This window comes from Corvus cornix, chromosome 7 (assembly GCF_000738735.6).
Source record: "Corvus cornix cornix isolate S_Up_H32 chromosome 7, ASM73873v5, whole genome shotgun sequence".
NCBI lineage: Eukaryota > Metazoa > Chordata > Aves > Passeriformes > Corvidae > Corvus > Corvus cornix.
The window spans coordinates 6,631,966-6,647,414 of NC_046337.1; the positions used below are offsets into that span (position 1 = coordinate 6,631,966).

Below are 15,449 nucleotides of genomic sequence, written 5' to 3' on the forward strand. Positions count from 1 at the left end.
AATTCAGGGGAATGTGAGGCAGCAAAGTGGGTGCTCCAGCTCTTGCACACTGAAGGGAAGTCTTTTGAGAGTGGCACAAAGTCCCAGCAAAATGTTTCCATCTGTGGACTCTCTACCAGCTGGAGGAGTTTGACTAAACCCAGTCTAAACATGTGAGAGTTGAAGTATTCAGTATTTAAGCTCCCCCAAATGAACTTTCCAATACAGCTGCATGGCATATTTTGATTCCAAGTTCTGATTTTCGTAGATTTTTTTTTCTATCATGTGACTGCAACACAGCTCACATCTAACTCTAGCTGCTCACCATTTTACAGATGTCTCTTCAGCTTTTTAGATATCAAAGCTGAACAACAATTAAGGGAATGAAACAGGAAGGAAAACGTTTCCAAAAATAGGCAGAACAAGAGCCTGAATGAGCAGTGTCCTCCACTAATTCACTTTGATGGTAGGAAACATTTGGAAATTGTGGTATGTTGAATAGCAACACAGAACCAACAACATTTTCACCCGTTTTCATCCAAGGGGAAGTATGCCAAGGACCATAAAAAGGGGCAACTGGTGAAGGATATTCACATCCTTTTCCTCACTGAAACAGCTGTAAAAGGCTCTTGCAGCAGCACTGCACAGTGGAAAAACCACCCTCTGCATCCACAGCACACTGAACTTGCCAGGGAATAGACTGGATATCCAGACCCATGTCACAAACCCTTTCTCAGCCTGCAGGCATCTGTTTGACATCTTTATGCTCTTGCTTACGAAGGTGTGTGTCATTAATTGGGACAAGGACAATACAAGGCATCTCAAGCTCATAGTTACTGACTTCTGTACTCCACTGATGCTACATTGCTCAGTTAAGTGTGGCCACAATAAAAACAAAAAACTAAAAGCTCAGCAAAGAACAAACTTGGAAAAAGGTGATGCTGGGAAAAAAGTGAGCTGTTGCTTCTCTCCAGTGTAGTTGTGTTTTTGTTTTTTTTTTTTTTTAAAGTACATAGCAACTGTGCTACAAATGGATATTTTTTTACCAGATAAAGGAGCTAGTCTTCATTTGTTTTTTTTACTATTATTTTTTCCACTGCATACTCCTCCTGCATTAATTGCTCTATTACTCTTGGACACCTCCACCAAAACCTTTCCACATTCCCAGCAGCTGACAACGGAGAGCCCTTCCCTCAGTCTTGGCTGGGCTAACAAAACCTGAGGTGGGCAGAAAGAGCCTGTCAGCAGAATGGGTGCCCCTGAAATACCCTGACAGCTCCCCTGGAGAAGTTTCACTCTGGACATTTACATTTATTTAGAGCTGCCAAGGTGATTTCATGTGGCACCTCTTGAGTGCACTGAATGCACACCCCAATTCCATGTGGGCCAAAGCTTCGTGCCTGAGCCCTTGTTCCACATACAAATGTTTCATTAGTTCTGAGTGCTTTGCATGTTAAATTGGATCCTGGAAGAGAATATTCTCTAAAGCTGCTATTTTACCACTGTGTAGCTCTATCTTTCAGCTTCATAGTGTATTGTGTCAGTAAGTCTTGCAGGCCTGAGAACCACTGTGCAATTCCAGTCTCCCTTTCTCCCAAATTTACAGTGGGCTGTAAATTCAGTGAGTGCTGTAATTGAGTGTGCTGTAAATTTATAGGAAACCAGGAATTCCTAACTACTGCTGGGGCAGAACTGCCTTCCTGAAGGGAGGCTCGATGTAATTCATTATCCAACTCAGGTTTAAAACAAAACAAAGCAAACAGGTCATTACTCACCTGTTGTTCTTCTGGCTAAGGTGGGGACTTACCTGTGCAGAGGTGGGGCAGCAACAGAAACACCCAGCTGCAGAGTTGGAAGAAGAAGCCACACAAATGCAATTTGGGATAAAAGGCAGCTCATGGCATTCCCATTTAAGCACAAAGCAATCATAAATCCAAATCACACAAGAAAAAAGTTTATTGAAAAATAAATTCTCCCTAGTTTTTTTCTACAACAGTGAAAACAAAGCATTTTTCTATGCCATTAAAGTACAGACATTTACTGTTCTAAAAAAAAAAAAAAATTAAAAAAATCCCATCTTATTGAACCCCAGGAACTTGGCAGTATCTGAACCACTGCGTTCTGTTCTGTTTGAATCCAACTGCTTGAACGTAATATAGTGGAACACAACCATTGAAATAAAACAAAGGATCAACCTATTAGGGAAGAATTCAAACCAAACACCCCATAGTACCAGCCTGACCCTGAAGTTCTTGTGTACATTTAAACCCCCTCCTTAACTCCACATTATTGTTTGCAAAAAGCAGTATTTTATTTCCTGTGATTTCAGTAGGGTTTTTTTCCAATTTACATTGCTACAGGGCTTATTCAGACTCTGACCCTCTCCACCCATGAAGAGGGAGACTCCTCCAGGGAATGATGTAGACCAGAACCCAAAGAGTTGCCCCAAATTGCACTCTGAAGAATCTCCCTGCAGTGGTCAGCTCAGCAAGCTCAGGGGGATCAACGTCTCCAAGCCCAAATTAGCTTTGTAAATATTTCCTGGTATTTTTCTTTTAGCTCTCTTAGAATCTTCAGGGTAACTTTTCTCATAAAATTTACTCTCTTTTTTCCTTTGGTAAAAACTGCCATTTCCTCCTCCTCTGCTGCATTCTTTGCAAAAACCAAATTAAACCCATGACTCCTTAAAAATATTTTTCACTGTCACTGTACTGCAACAGACCTGTTAATGAACATAAATTAGTTCTGGGTATTACACTATTAAAATTAACTGCCCTCAGACAGCAATTTAGCTTGATTTATCGTGTGCCTATTTGATAGTTCAAACTACTTTGCAGCTGCTGGAGCCTGAGCCAGGTCGTGTTGCATGCACTGGGTGGCTCCAGGAAATGCCATGCCGTTATTTACATGCTCTCCTTAAAGCCAAGGATTTGGTGGCTCCTGCAGGCCCCAGGCTCTGCACTGACCCAGGGCTGGTATTTGCAGTGACAATACAGATGTGTTTTCCTGCACCAGAGGCAGCCACGTGCTTTGGTGGCCATGGGGACAGCAGGGTCCTCAGTGCTTCAGTCTGTGAGCCCTTACATGAGGTGACAAATTCTGGTCCCATGCACAGACCACTTAAGTAAATGGCACCTGCACTGATCTGCCCAGCAGAGAGAAGGGTTTCAATCACTTGAGCACAACTAATTTTTTAAAGCAGTTTCTGCATGTTGAGGGTGAAGTTATTACTCATTTTATCAAAACTTTGAGGACCTGGTTTTATTTACTCATTTAATAAACAGGTGGCTTAGTGCTCTTGAGAGAGGTCTGCTGAATTAAAGCACACTTTTGTATGTTCCTAATTACATGAATATGCAAAGGATGACACCTATAAAAATGGATAGGTCCCAACGTGCAAGGCACATCAGCAATGGTTGCACTTTGTGGCTTTTCCTGGAAGAAAGAACAATGAATGATGCCTCACACCTGAGGCACTCTGGGATCCAGCCTCTGGTATTTTCAGCACATTCCTACAGTAAACATTTTACACTTGATACATTGAGTGTATCAAGTACACATTCCATTTAAATATAATTATATTTGGAAATCATAAACTAATTTACAAAAAACCTCTATAGAACTGCTTGAAAATGTGTAGATGAGATTTAAGTCACTGCCCATAAAATGGTATGTTTTGATGTTACATTTACAGTGGTATTATTAAAGCAGATCTCAATAAAATCCTCCATGTCCCTGGCCTTTTTAGCCCCAATGAAAACATATATCTGTCAGTGCATTATTCTCCTTGACTTTACAGCAATCCCTACAACAATGGGGCCAAAGGAAAACTACAGATGGAAAGAGATCACAAGTGAGAAGCTGAAGGCATAGCAGCCTGTAGGACAAACATCGCAAGGAAACAGCCATGCCAAATGTTAGCACCCCTGGAAAAAAGACTGGAAATCAGAAACTGGTAACTCCTGGTCTCTCTAAGAATAAACAACAAAAGTGCCATCCCTCAAACTCCCAACTGTAGACTGAACAGCAATTTAACCACATTTTGAATTGGTACTTTAATAATGAATCAGTAACATCAACTTAGAGCTGATCTAAGTCATTGCAGCAAGAAAAACTGGCTGCTGATATGTGTACAATATGTCCTGTAAGTGTTTGGTCTTTATCATGTAAGATCCAGTGCTTCACACTTATTAAAAAGGGCGGGCTGATTTTTTAATTTTAAGAAACATTCATGGAGGAGTTGTGCTATCACTGAAGCCAGTGGGAGTCATGAAGTTAATTGGGCTTGGATGAGATTGTATCCAGCCTGATTCATCCCATTTAATTTATTTTACTAGCAAAATCTGGTCCTGAAATGAACTCTGAGCAAAAGACATACCTGCGAAAGCAATTTGGGTTTTGTTTATGTGAACAGTGCTGCAAACTCATAAATCAATTCAGATGGGCCACACACTCCTGAGAGGGGAGGGCATGTCTTTCACGTCAAGGACAAATTGAGGATGCTGCCTAGGATTTTAAAGGACAGTGGTACAACATGAAAGCCTGATTTGGAGCTGATGATATCAAGAGAAATTTTCAATGAGTCTGAATTCCTGACAATCAGCAAGGTGCAAAAGCGACACAAGTAGCTGGGAGCAGAGTGGAGCTGGGAAGGTGCAGAGTCCTGGCTCTGGCTACAACCCCATCCCAACTGAAATCTGATCAGCAGCTGTTTTGCAAAATACTATTGCAGAAAAGCAGTAGCATAAAAAAGAAAAGCCATCTGCAATAAGCTGAGCAGTCCCTCCCCAGCGAGAGCTGCCAGTTCAGCTGTGATAAAAGGCCTGTATTCTCTGGGAGCACCAGGAACCGCCCCGGGTACATCCATGCAGAGACATCTTTATCTGAAAAACCAACACCTCACAAACCTCAATGTGGATCCTCAACTTCCCTGCCCATCAAATCAGATATGGCCGTTCCTGGAGGTTTTCTGTTATCATGGTCTCCCTGGGGAATGTTAATGGCTTTCCTTTGCTCCCTGGTCATTGAACAGACATCCCGTCCCAGCAGGAGCTCTCATGCCGAATCACAGATTCTCAGTAAATTGCATTCTGCTTGCAGAAGCAATGTTTTGCAAGAATTATTAAAAGTTACAGTATCTTTTATCTTATTAAGCCTTATAGTCTTAGAACAGATTTCTCCACTACTTAAAAACATTCAAAATTTACACCAGTAAGTTGTAGAGTCATCAGCACACTTTACCTGGAATTAGTGTTCCATTATACTTGTTCAGACAGTGTCCATATTCCAAACACGCATCCAAACCCCAAAGAAAGTAAAAAAGGCACATAAACATTAAATATTTGTAGAAACATAATCTGATATAAACAAGCAAACACACTGCTGCAACTATAAATTACAAAAAGAAACATAGAAACTAAGCAAAAAATGCAAAAAGCAACTCTATTTATACATGTGCAAATCAACTTGCATATATGAAATAAATGAGGTTTTTATTGGCATTTTTAAACAGTGTGTATTTACCAACTTTACCTTTCAAAGGCAAGCCTTTTATGTTAATTTTAATAAATATGTAAATGCTTCTCTCAAGTTTTCTAATCCCGTAGGAATAAGATTTTTGAAAAAAACTAGGTCACATACAAAAATACAAAATTTTAAAACAAAGAATGTCTTGATATGAGAGATATGTTTAAAAGCTTGTAAAATGGTTTTGTATTCAACTTCTAACATTTTTTTCCCGTCAATCGCAGAGCAAAATATTCAAATGCAGTCATGCAAAAACCTGACTTCTGAGCAAAGGAAGCTGCAAGCTCTACTGTCAGACTGAAAACAGCAGCACGGTCCCCTCTCTGATGTCCTTGCTTGAGTGCAAGGATTGGACTACACCTTTATTCTTCAACTAGGAAAGAAAATAGTTATGGAATTCGGACAGAAAGCCACCCACTATCCTGTGGATATCTACTATAGGCTTTAGCAAATAATTCAGACTTTTCACTAGTCCCACATGGATTTGCCTGAGTGTTTATCTGCAGAAGGAGTCTCTGATTTTGCACTGCACAAGGGAACGCGGCTGTGTGACGGGGAGCGTGTGTGGAGCTCAGTGAGCAACGCTTACAGAGTCTATGCACTTACAGTTCTCATGATAGTCTCCTTTTACAGGAATTTAAACTGAAGCTGTAGGTCTTGACTCTTTATTCTTCAAGATAAATGAGTCTTCTCTATAAGTTTCAGTGGAAATAAGATCAGAGACCACTGACTCTGAAGCCAATTTGGATGTTCTGCCCTGGCTGAAACGCAATCGGTGCTGCTGTTTCATTTTTGCCAGAATGCAGTAATTCAGTTCAGCAGACTAGAAACAGTGCTACAGCATGAAAAAACAGAGCTTATAATAAACTCTCCCTGCTGTGGTAAAGGCAAACTTAGCATTGAGCAAAGCACTAGACCAGAAAATCTTATAATAACAAATACCAAACCCCTCCCATCTTTAAAGGTTTAGAGGGAAAACCGAATGCAGTATGTATTGCCATGTGGGCCTTACAGCAGGGGAAACCAAGCAAACACGTATTTACAGCAAAGAATTACACTACAGCAAAACCCACATGTTTTGCATCCTTTAAGTGCACACACACAAATCTTTGTTTCCAACAGAATTCTGTGATATCCCAGTTCGAAATCAATTCCTGCCTGAAGAAGCTCAGGCTGAACTGGTGAAGACAAGTCCTGCTGTTGCCTTTGCTTTCAGCACCAGCTGGAAGTTCATACGCTGTGATAGGCAGGATTTTCTAGTTGCACAAATATGCACAGGTATGCAGGGGATATTTTATATAAATACAGAATGAATTGTTGTGCCTGCTCAGACCCATTTCCAGTTGTCCTCCCCCAGCTTTTCCAGGGCACTAAAACTATGGTAAACTACATTTGTGCTGACTGAAGCAAATGCTGAGCTATGGCAACGGGAGGGATTTTCATACTGGTTTGCATTTGTTTTCTTTTCATACAAAAATTTTGCCTCCCATTAGAGAACCCAGCTGTTCTGTTTCTGGAAAATTAATCTGAAATACAGCAGATTTTCACATCATCAAACCCAGATCCTGGTGACCCTGCTGTTCAACAGCTCCCCCAGACCCTTTTTTGGATACTGAACAACCTCCCAGGATTAGGCTCCTGTGTAGTGCAGAGCGATGTTATGGAGTGTTACAGGGTAACACTGTCAGGAGTGTTGAGGCAGGAAACCAAATGATTGAAAAGGCTCATTCACTGCTTTTAAATTGAAAGTTAAAATGTAGACTGTTCTGGAGGATTTATCCACGGTGAAATAGCATCTCTCTTGCCTGGTTTTTGGTAGGTCACTAGGTCCATCAATATTCCCACACAGATTACAAGAACACTACTTACAAGAAAATTCTGAACCAACCAGATGTGTCCAAGAAAGGAAAACGTAAAGCATCTATGCCTTTCATTACTACCTGGTAATGTTTATGAAAAAAATATTTGTGCTGATTTGAGGCCTTATTCCAACATGGTGAGAGCATGTCCAAATTGCAAACCTGCAGACTCTGACTGCAGATTTGTTTCTCACTAATCTTAACATGTAACCTTCTGACTACAAATGGTGCTGTCAAGCATGTCACCTTCTGCTGAAAATAACAAAAATTACCTCTGTAAAAAGAAGGCAGTTTAGAGGAGTTAACTTGCTGCTCTCAAAAAAAGAGTTTGAATTCTGAACTCTTGAATTGTTTTCCTCTAAATTTGTAATTGGTGGGCCTGCTAAAAAAAAGGGAAAATTAAACAAACAGCCGCCTAAAAACAGAAGACCAATCAAAGAACCCAAGAGGATTGATTAATTCTTTTCTTTGCAGTTCTTTATCTCCTCTTACTTGTTCTCTAGAAAAATTTCTCTTTAAAAACCTAGCTAGTTATGAAGACATTTTACATTTCTACCGTACAATAATTATAGTTAGCTTAGTTTAACCTTTCTATGTCATTCAGCAACACTTCAACTACTGGAAGCCGTAGCAAACTGAGGCTCTAATGATAATATTGCTCCAATGATGCTGAATACTTTTTGCTTCACACAGTATTTCTAGTAGACAGACTACAACAGAAGCGTGGGCAAATTCCAAGGATTACTCTCTAAATGGGACCAGTAAACTGTGATGAGTCCATTCCAAAAATGGTTGTGTGTTTTTTTTCCACACTGAAGAATACCACAACCCCAGTGAGCTGTGCAGTCACCAAGATGTGTCACACGCTGGCAACTGCCTATTTGCTCATTGGTGACACTCTGCTTAGGCTGCTCTGGTGCAGCAGCTGTGATGCAGACAATACCTTGTTGTATACAAAGATTTAATTTTAAAAAAAAGGAAAAAAAAAAAACCAAACTGGGCCCAAATAACCCAATAGGTTACAGAGTACAGGGTACAGAGCTCACTCATTCCAAGTTCTTGTGAAGTAAACCACTTTTTAGCCATTTGAGTCAAAGCTGTACCCAAACCAGTGCACCTTGAATAAAATGTTAGTCCTCCTTCCCCAGCATCCCCTCCCTAAGCACACTTTTTTCAGTTTTCTACTGGAATGAAGTTGAGATCCTTTAGCTAACCATGATGGGGGATGTCCTAACTCATTAAAAAAATAGAAAACACTTCACCCAAACAACAAAAACAGAAGTTTGATGGGTCTGAAAATTTTCTACAAACTATTCTGTGCAGTCATCTTCAAATCATTGTAGAACATGAGACTTGTTTCTCTTTGCAAACAGCTGAAGGAATCCGAAGAGTGACACTGCAAAGGTCCTTACAGGAAGAAAAGATCAGTTATAGCTGTTTATTATGAATCCCTCCTCTCTTAGTAGATAATTCTGCCCAGCAATGATAGCTCTGCCTGCAGCGGAAACCTGGACCAAAGTGCAGGAAGTATGAAGTAATTCTCCAAACTACTCACGTTGTCCCCAGCTGGGAGCAGCCCTGCTGCTGCTATAGGCAGTCCTTGCAGAGTGCAACCTGCCCCTTGATATAGTCCCTGCAGGGGCAAATCCTTCTGTGGGTGGGGTGGGAGCCTGCACAGCTGAACAGTAACAGGTCACCTTGGAAAACACAGTGCTTCCTCCTTCCATCAAAAGAGGGAACCAGGATATCATTTGCAGACTCCATGGTGAGACATTCGATATTGTGCCTAAAAAGCAAAGCACGTGATCTAAATCACACCTGAGTTTACAGGAGTTTGGTACAGTTTTCATCCTTCCTCGCTAAAAATAAAATCCTTGCTCTATTAGATCCTAAATCAAGTACATTTACACTTGCAGCTTTCCAGAACGTGACTTTTCTCCTGTACAGATTCTCTCTGCAGAGGGCAGTGCAGCCTTTACAGCTTTACTGTTCTCTAAAGATTAATAAAAGAAGTTAAAGAGGAAAAAATCGCTTTTGACTGTTCCCCAAAACCTAATATTTAAATACACCATGGATTTTCAGTAGGACAGACTCAAAGAATCTGAAATCAGGAGATACTGTCTTTGACTTCAGGAGGGCTCTTCCCCAGGGAAGCCCCACAGAGCCAGGCAGCCCTGGGCAGCTCGAGGTAGGTGAGCTGGACTGCGAGGATGAGGGATGCTGCTCCTGGGCTACAGGGAGCAGGGTCTGCAACTCCCAGGAACCAGCCAGCACCAGCCAGTGGGAAAATGAAAAATGCCAGTTGCCATTTTCTGACCACAAAGCTTAAACACAAGGGTAGCAATTCCAGCAGAGCCTTGTTTTTCACTTATCCTGGAAACACTGGTAACTTTCAGCATTTAACAGAGGAGTTTTTTTCCACAGGATTATGATTTTGTCTAGACAGCTAGAAAAGAAAGTTTTTATATGAGCTGCTTCTGAACTCCACTGGAAATTACAACTTTTCAAAGAAAATAACAAACCCAAAAATCTTCTACAATGTATTTTAGTGAAAAGTGGGGATAGAAAACCTGGAAAGCAGATTGCCTAGCAGTCATTTGTGGGAAGCTGGTTTTGAGGGCTTTGTTTTCATTCTGAAAGGAACACAGACACATATCCAGAGAGACAGCACCCGAAAGCAGCATTCCTTTCCTTAATGCATAGCTGAGTTTTATACATCTGCACCAACACCTCCAGTGTACCAGGGTTCACAATTCTTTACCCAGGACAATACTGACAGAAGGTTTTTGGCCCCCTGTGCTCCTGTCACAGTGCTCTCAGCAGTCACCACTACCATACAGTGCACAAAGCACTGCCAGGCCCTCACTCACAGCTTGCTTCAGCCAGACAGAGTTTCCCTCCCCACCTTCCCTTCTCACAGAACTCGTGCTTTAAATTCCAAGTGTGGTAAAACCCAGTGCAATAAAGAGACCAAACAACATATTTGTGCTATAAATACTTACCTAAGCAGAGCTTTGTCCTTGTTAAGATGCTGGAAGAAGGAAGGCTCACAGATGAGCTGGCTTTCCTGACAAACTTGCTTACAGGATTTTCCAGGTTCAGCAATTTTTACTTGAAGGGCACTTAATGGGGGCCACATCACCTGCCCGTGACAGAAATCCTGCAGTGACAGATCATGTTTTATTATGATGTGTTCAGACAACATTTCACAATACTCAGAGTGTATTTTAACATTTGGCAACTCTTATCAAAAGGTGATCAAATAATTTGGGCCTGATCCATCATGGTTTGCTTTCTCTGGACAAAACCAAAACTTGTGTGAACTGATCCCTCACTGTGACCCAAAGCCCCAAATCCATTTACCAGTTCTCAATATCAGCTTGAGCTTTTTTTATTCCGTTTTAATTTCCTCTGCTGAAGGAGGAGGTTTTTATACTTCCAGGTCTAACCACAAATGTAATATTGTACAGTCATGAATCACAAAACATCATGGGTTGGAAGGGACCCACAAATTTCAAGGTGAGACCAAAGGGGTGTCCTCCTTCATCTGTCTTTTCTTGGTCTTGGGTGAATGTTCTCACTCCCTTTGCCAAGCTCTGGGGCTCAGCTGAGTCTCTGCTGAGCCAAGCCAGTTTTCTGACCTCATAAGAGTCCTGCCCCAAACATTTTCTGCTGGGTTGTCAAGTTCTCTGCTTGGCCACATCTTTCAAAGTCAGTGTGTCTGTTCCATCAGCCCAGCCTGCCTCATCCAACAGCTCCCAGATTTGCAGCAGGGAATCCCTGCTGTTTTGGCTGCGGTTGCCTGGCTGCTCCTTTGATGCCAGTGCCAAAACTGAAGCAGCCCCTCCCTCTGGTTCCCAGCCTCTGCTGCTGCCTTGTGGAGCAGACACAACTGTGTGTGCAGCCACAGAGCAAACCGGATCAGGGCATGGATTCACCAGATGGCAGGGAGGCACCAAACAGCCACACTGGGCACTGGCAGGACAGAGCAGCTTGGAGACACAGCTGGTTTAACCCAGCTGAAGGTGGCACTGCTGGGTGTGAAACCACAGCTCACAGCAGTTCTCTTACCTCCGATTGTAAAGGCCTTCAGCCCAGGTGTTGGATCTGAAGGTTCAGGGAATTCACTAAACCTTTCTTGTGAATATTGTCTTCCCTCCTGACCCTAAGCCATGGCCCCAGAAGGGGAACCCTGGACGCCTCCTTTAAATGCTACAGTTTCACTGTCCATAGAGTGACTGGTGGGAGAGAATATCTGAACACATCCTCTTCACACTCAAACATCCCCTGAAGACCTCACTGTCATGGTCAAGGCACACAACCTCTGAAACAGATCAGCTCTTCATTCCAGCATCTTTGTTCCCATTTCAGGCTTGCACTGCTTTCTCTGTTCTTCCTGCCTCCACCACAAACTCATCAAAATAAGGTCTCAATCTTTATTTTTGCTTTTTATTTTTGTTCATCTGACAAGTTAATTTGGCAAAGTGCTAAGCACATGCAGCTAAAATTGTGCTTGAACATCCTGGGAGCTGTGAAACACCACCAGCTTTTGACAATTAGTCAAAGCTGAACAAAATGACAATACTTTGTGGATTTCTGAGAAGCACAAGGCAGGGCTTAGCCCTTGGGGGAAGGCCACAGGTGCCATCTCTTGATTGTCTCTTTTTCTCCCTTACACTGAGCTCCATTTCTTCCTGATTGACAAAAACTCCCAGTTATAGCTAACTTGGGTAGAAGAATCAAAAACAACAGAGATACTTTTACAGGTTTTGTCATCAATACAGCAGCAAAAAGCTTAAAGTGTTTACTGGCAGGAAAGCGGAAATAGTTGTGCAGTGTTAACTGCCCTTCTGACCTGGAGCTGTGTTATTCTTTAGGACTGTCTTTAATAGCACCTACCTTCAGAAATACAAGTACAGACACATGTCCAGTGCCCTTGAAAGAAAACCTGGCAATTAAATGACATATCAGAGATAAAGGTTATTCCTATCTCTCTTCTGCAGCAGCCAGAACAAAAGGCAGAGCTGGCTACTGCAACAGATCTGGCTTGGGCAGAAGTCCAAGCAGGCACACAATTTCTAGAAACCAGGATCTCATGTAAATCTCTGCAGTTTATTACTCCAATTCAACATCATCTGCTGCTCTCAGCTGGCAGTAATGCACAGGGACCAAAAGTCCTCTAAGTAACTGGGTTCCAAACCATTTAAATCTTTATTGATTGAAACTAAATACTTGAAAAATCTGCCCAGAGGCTGCAGCCGACTGCAATTCTGCCAAAAAGCACCTCTGTGTTTGAGTGATCCTTTGTGATCCAAAGCTTTTTTGTGTGTACACAGCTAAGGAAGTCACATACACACTGAAAAACTGCTTTGCCTTTCTGCTTTCATATAATAACAAGGTCTGCACAGCTACTGTTTCTACTTGGACAGCAGTGACACTGTGAAGCTTTAAAATGGAGATGGTCCTCCCTTTACAACATAATCCAAAATTCACCCACAATAGAAGTTCATACCTGTCTTTCAATAAAGGCGTTCATCCTCTGGAGCATTCCCTCACAGGTAAATTCGTAGGGCAAGTAAGGGTCAATCTGTGGAGAGAGTGTGTTAAGGTTAGAGGGGTTTTTGTTTCACTCAACTTCATGGTGTACTCTGTGCCAGCAGCTTCTGTTCCAAATACTCCATTATAGCTCAAGTAGCAACAAAAGATACAAATAAACTCATTAACAAATAATAATTTTACAAAACCATCAGCAGTTTTAGTTGATTTTTGCTCCTTTTTAAAGGCAATAAGAGTTGCTCCTTGACTATGGAAACTCAAGGTACACTGCAAAGTGGCAGATGTAAGGCTAGACTGAGACCCTCTGGGATTCCAGAACTCCTGTTTTAACTAAGTTTCAGTTCTGAACTTGAAGCGACAAAATAGAATGTGATACCTTTGAAAATTCCTTCAAACTCTTCCCCCTCTTGAAGTACCCTCATTACCATTCCACACTGTAAGTGCACAAGCACTTCTGTGGGAATGTCAGGGCTACAAATTCAGAGCTGAGCAGGGCAAAGTCTGCAATGCTCTAAGAATCAACAATGAAACTTCCTCACTGAATGCACAGAAAATACAGATTGCTGTATAATTCACACGTGAAATTCTCATTTCTATACAAATTCACCCACTCGTTCTTTTCAAGTAAGAACCTGACATATCCAGTACTAAAACATGATAATTTCGATACCATTGATATGTAATCATTTTTTCTTCAATATCCCACCAAAATGCAGCACTCATTAGACTAATATTAGGAGGCACTCTACGTGCAGTACACACTACACCCTCAAGTGCTGATAGCAAATTGAGGACACATTTCTCACCTTTTGATTCAAAATTGATTTCACAGCCTTCTCAACCTCAGAAAGATCATTGATGTCCACAGTCCACACATGGGGCTTCCCAATGTAAACTTCAGCATAGGGATGCTGAGATGTCAACTGTAAGAAGAAATTATACTGGTAAAAAGTAATGTTCAAGATATCCTTGATTCTCACTCTCTCTATTAGACTTTTTGGATGAAATGCACTAGGATAGTGCAAAAATTCAGTTAGAACACAACAGTCAGCATCATTCCTTCTGAGCTACCTTTCAGATTTTCTCTTTAAATTTAGAGAGTGAATTTAATTGGAAAACTGAAAATCAGATAACACAGATCATAAATAAGATATGGGCACCTCTGTTTGTGGCTTCAATCTTCCCAGTGACCCACATCACAGAAGACTTGATGTTTACTGAAATTACTTGCACCACGACCTTGCTTCCCCACAGCTCATTCACAGAGCCACCCTCCTTCTTCACAACCTGTCACTGCCACAAGTCCTGCTTATACCTGCATTATTGGCTCCCAGAGATGTCATCCTCACCCTGAGTCCTTCAAATTTCAAACATTGCCAGAGTTCTGTGAGCAACAGTGAAGAATAATTTCTATCACAAAGAATGAATTCTGACTCTCATGGCTGAGAGTAGAAGAGTAACCTGACCTCACCAAGAGTGTTAACCAGTATTTTGCTCACCACTTTGTTAGAAAATAATATCAATGAATACCCAAGAAGGTAACTAAGAAAAGCTGTATCAGAGCTGCTTTCAGAACTAGCAGGACAGCTCAGTAAGTATTTTTGTGACAGGTCACCCAAGAGTGAGAACATGCACATGAAGACACAGAAGCGAGCAAAAACTATAGAAGAGAGGAGCGGTTCACACTGGCCTCAGAGGAAAACTGCCCTTTCAATAAATGCCAAAAAACCCCACAGGACAGGTTATTTATAGGCAATGTTTATACAGCTGTCTCTTTATGCTGTCTTTACAATAAAAAGATGTTGCAGAAGATCTGAAGCAGGAAGCAGTGTTTGTTGGGAAGAACCTTCTCCTGCATAGGCATACACTGTACCTGATCTTCTTCTCAAGTGAGTGCAAGAAACTGTTGTATTCACTACTAAAATTATTAAAAACCCCATTAAAAAAAAATAGCCATTGCATTTTGTTTGTGGAGAAATAGTAACTTGCAAAGGTTACTTTACAAAACTACTTGACACAGACTTCAAATTCTTGTATGGATAATCATGTCATGGAACTACACAAGCTCTTTTTGTTCTTCTTTAGCACCTGAAGAATGGAGAGAAGCATTTAAGGACTTTTTTAATCTCAAAGAACCAGCACATGGATTACTGTCAATCAGATCTAAATGCAGTTGTGAGAAAAGGTTATTCTCAGGATAGGTCAGCAGGGCATGTGAATGCAGCAATATTCCTAATGGATATACACCATGTACTTTGGACTAGAGCAGTCAATAGGGATTATTGTTCTGTACAAGTCAGGTGCACAGCATTTCTGTTAGTGCTGACACATGCCGGTGGGATTTACCATGGCATTCCAAGCCCTGAAATTCCTACTAAGCACTTGGATGGCTTCAGATTATGTACTGAGCCTGACCAGTGATGGTGTTTGGGCACAGAACAACTGGAAATGAGACAAAAACTGAGGGACTCACAGAAGAAAAGCTTTGAAAGGTGCCAAGCCCAAGGAGAGAGTTTAAACCTTTATTCC

At 41.5% G+C, this 15,449-nt stretch overlaps 1 protein-coding gene across 3 annotated transcripts in view; it reads right to left on the minus strand.

Annotated features, from left to right (window-relative positions):
* Positions 1–1,911: 1,911 nt before the first annotated feature.
* MGAT5 (alpha-1,6-mannosylglycoprotein 6-beta-N-acetylglucosaminyltransferase) overlaps positions 1,912–15,449 on the minus strand; it is a 116,937-nt gene continuing 103,399 nt past the window's right edge. For 2 of the 3 annotated variants that reach the window (XM_039555312.1, XM_039555311.1), the window contains 4 exons: positions 13,727–13,843; positions 12,877–12,951; positions 10,367–10,524; positions 8,952–9,150 (listed from right to left, as the gene is read on the minus strand). In XM_039555312.1, coding sequence (XP_039411246.1) covers positions 8,952–9,150; positions 10,367–10,524; positions 12,877–12,951; positions 13,727–13,843 — 549 coding nt within the window. Of the gene's footprint in view, positions 9,151–10,366; positions 10,525–12,876; positions 12,952–13,726; positions 13,844–15,449 lie in introns of all 3 variants that reach the window. The other variant, XM_039555310.1, reaches the window with a different exon arrangement.